The 3,151-nt window shown below is 46.4% G+C and overlaps 1 protein-coding gene across 1 annotated transcript in view; it reads right to left on the minus strand.

The window, feature by feature from the left end:
- ZFP28 (ZFP28 zinc finger protein) overlaps positions 1-3,149 on the minus strand; it is a 15,679-nt gene extending 12,530 nt beyond the window's left edge. Inside the window, exons 1-2 of the mRNA XM_011932419.1 lie at positions 2,986-3,149; positions 2,496-2,587 (exon numbers count right to left, since the gene is read on the minus strand). Coding sequence (XP_011787809.1) covers positions 2,496-2,504 — 9 coding nt within the window. The 5' untranslated portion in view covers positions 2,505-2,587; positions 2,986-3,149. The remainder of the gene's footprint in view (positions 1-2,495; positions 2,588-2,985) is intronic.
- Positions 3,150-3,151: the final 2 nt, after the last annotated feature.

The following is a 3,151-nucleotide window of genomic DNA, read 5'->3' on the forward strand; positions in this document are numbered from 1 at the left end:
AATACAAACCAACAGAAAATAAAAGCAACTTTACACTTTCAGAAAAATATTTCTGTTGAAATTTCATAGAAAAGAATGAATAGGAAGTACTTTATAGAAAAAATACACTAAAAAGATGTGTTTCAATTCAATTCAGTTAACTTTTAAAACATATGAATAAACATTTATTTGGTAATAACTATTTTTCCTGATGAAGTGTACATTTTTTTCAAAGCATGCATTTTTCAAAGCATGAATTATAGCTTTTGAGGCACTACTGCTGTTCTATCCAAAATAATAATTTTAGAAGTATTCTGATTTCACATAAGCTTAGGAAACCTTAATCCATGAGGAAAGAAAAACTTCTAGGAATGTATTCACACAAAATAATCAGGGGCTGGGCATGGTGGCTCACACTCACAATTCCAGCTCCTTGGGAGGCCAAGATGGGAGGATTGCTTGAGGCCCGGAGTTTGAGGCTACGATTAGCTATGACTGTGTGACAGAGTGGGTGACAGAGTGAGATCCTGTCTCTAAAAGCAAAAATCAAAAAAAAAAAAAAAATCAGGGACGAAGCACATTTTCAGGTATAAAAATGACTATTCTAACACTACACTAAATATCAAAACACTGGCCACAAGAGAACTTTAAGACTATATTCAAACATTCATCCACCAAATATTTTCTGTATCAAACATTGGGGCAAAACTGCCCCAAATCCTTACCTACGAAGCGTGACACAAGGTGACATGTTTGAATAGACCCTTCTGGCTGCTCATAGGGAAGGGGCTGTGGGGAGCATGAGCAGAAGCAGGAGGTCACAGAAGCACAGTCGAGAAGCCGACAGTAAGAGATAGGAGGACTTGGACCTGTTGGTGGTGACAGATGTGATGAAAACTGCCAGATTCTGCACATAATTTGCAAAAAGAACTGACAGGATTTGCAACAGGACCAAATACGGAAGGAGACGGAAAGAAATGAGACAATAATGACAGGTTTTTGGACAGAGTAACTGAGAGGATGAAACGGCCACTGACTAGGACTCAAGCTGTGGGAGGAGCTGGTTCATGGGAGACTCTCAGGACTTCGGGTCTGGACAGGCTGGCTTGAGTTACCTATTAGACACCCAGGCAGAGGAGTGGAGCAGGATGCACAGGCCCGCAGCTCAGAGGAGAGGTTTGCGCTCACAATGTGAATTTGGGAGGAGGCACCATGTGAGTAGGTTTTACAGACAAGGAACAGGCTAATATCCCCAGGAGACAACAAAGGAAGGGCCAGGAGCAGAGTGCTGAGGCACACTCCGTTCCAGGTCAGGGAGGTGAGTAAGAACTGTGGCCAAAACTGAGAAGTCAGGAAGATGAAAGTCAGATGAGTGTGGGATTCTAGTAGCCAAGGGAAAAAGGGAGCCTATTGAAGGACAGGGATGAACTATTTGAGGGATTGGCAGCCACCTGTTTTTGTAAATAAAGTTTTACTGGAACACAGCTCATCCATTCATTCTTTGGCTACTTTAGCTCTATCAGAGCAGAAAGGAGTAGGCACAGCAGAGACTTTCAAAGCCTAACATACTTTCTGCTGTGCCCTCATCCAGCACAAGTTTGCCAACCTCTGAGCTATTTCAAATCCCAATGATGGTCAAAAAAGACTAAGAATTGAGCACTGCATCTGGTAATGTGAAGATCACAGTAACCCGCTTAAGAGCAGTTTGGGCAGGTCAGCCGAAAGCGGAATCATCTGTACATACATTTTTTGATGCCCCAGTGGAAGTGAAATGGTTCATCTATTAATGAGCTAGCTATGATATTTATGGGACACAGCCAACAGAAACAAACACAACTATTTATTGGCATTTTTTAAAGCCACAAAGTCAAGTGGGAAAAAGAAAGCCTTTCATACTGCACCTCCTCTCCCTAAAATGTTATCTTTACTGTGCCTCCCAAACATCTCTCCCTTCAAGGCAAGGCTCAAAACTCACCTCCTTGGTAAATACGCCTACCCTTCCGCTACAAGAGGCTGGAAGTCAGGAGCGCCTTGTAGTCCTCGCTCATAATACTTGGCCCAAGGATGATCACATTCTAGAATCTTGCTTGTTTCCTTGACATTGGGTCAACAGGCTGTGAGCTCCAGAGCAGGGAATGGGGCTTAGCTATTAATTTGTCCAGTGGCTGGCACAAAGTGGTCACCGAAAAAACCACGTATAGCAGAAGGGTCTGCCGTCTTCCTCAAGGAGCACCCTTCCTTCATCAGAGTGCCTCTGAGAAACGCAGTACAAGGGAGAGACTGACTCATTTCATCAATCAAGAATGAAGGCTGACTGGAACGAAGAAGAAGCTGGCATGGAGGCCCTGGGCAGCTTAAGCTTTTCCCTGTAGCCCATCACTTCACTAGAATGTGAAGAAATAGAAACCCGCACCCAAACAGGTCTCTTAAACTGAAAACTTTCAAGAAAACAAACAACATTAAGTCCCGAAAAGCAAGACTGCATTTCAGAGACGAAAGATGAAATGCCAACTCACCTGGGGCATGGCTTTAGGTTCAATTCCTGTCCCCGCAGCCTTCAGCTTCTGGTTTCTCTCCTTGGGAAGAGCAGTGTCCCTGGAAGGCAGAGCTGGAAGAGAAGGGAGCAGCTAGAGACCAGGTCTACACAGTCCCAAATCACCAGCCTAGAAACGTCCCTTCCTGCATAAGCAGGTGGGATCAGGTCATTACCCCATTCCTAGGAACTGCAACAACATAGAGATAGTTTTTTTTTTCTCCCTGAGAGCACGAAAACAGGAAAAGTGTCTAGTTAGAGTCAACCTGGGAAAGTCAACACCCTTTTACCGCGGCTTGGCGCTCTGAGTCAGTTGAGCTTCCAAATCTTCAGATTCCCCCGCTCCACCAGCTTCAAAGACCAGGGGCACAGTTCTCCAGCAACCGGTCCCCGAGAGCCCAGCCCCCTCCCAGATCTCATCCCGAGATGAATTCGTCCCTGTCCGCCCGGCCCCAAACACCTGTCACTCTCACCTCTGTGCCCAGACCCCGGAGTGGCCGCTCCTCGCTGGCCTTTGGTTGCGAGGCCATTCCTTGAGCGCGGCCTTCCCCGGGCAGGGAGGGCCAAGGTGGCTGGAGTCCCTGTCGTCGGGCCTCGGCCCGCCCGGGGCTTTGTGCGGGGGGCGCCTCTACCCCGGAG

Source organism: Colobus angolensis, unplaced genomic scaffold (genome assembly GCF_000951035.1).
Source record: "Colobus angolensis palliatus isolate OR3802 unplaced genomic scaffold, Cang.pa_1.0 Scaffold96, whole genome shotgun sequence".
Taxonomy (NCBI): domain Eukaryota; kingdom Metazoa; phylum Chordata; class Mammalia; order Primates; family Cercopithecidae; genus Colobus; species Colobus angolensis.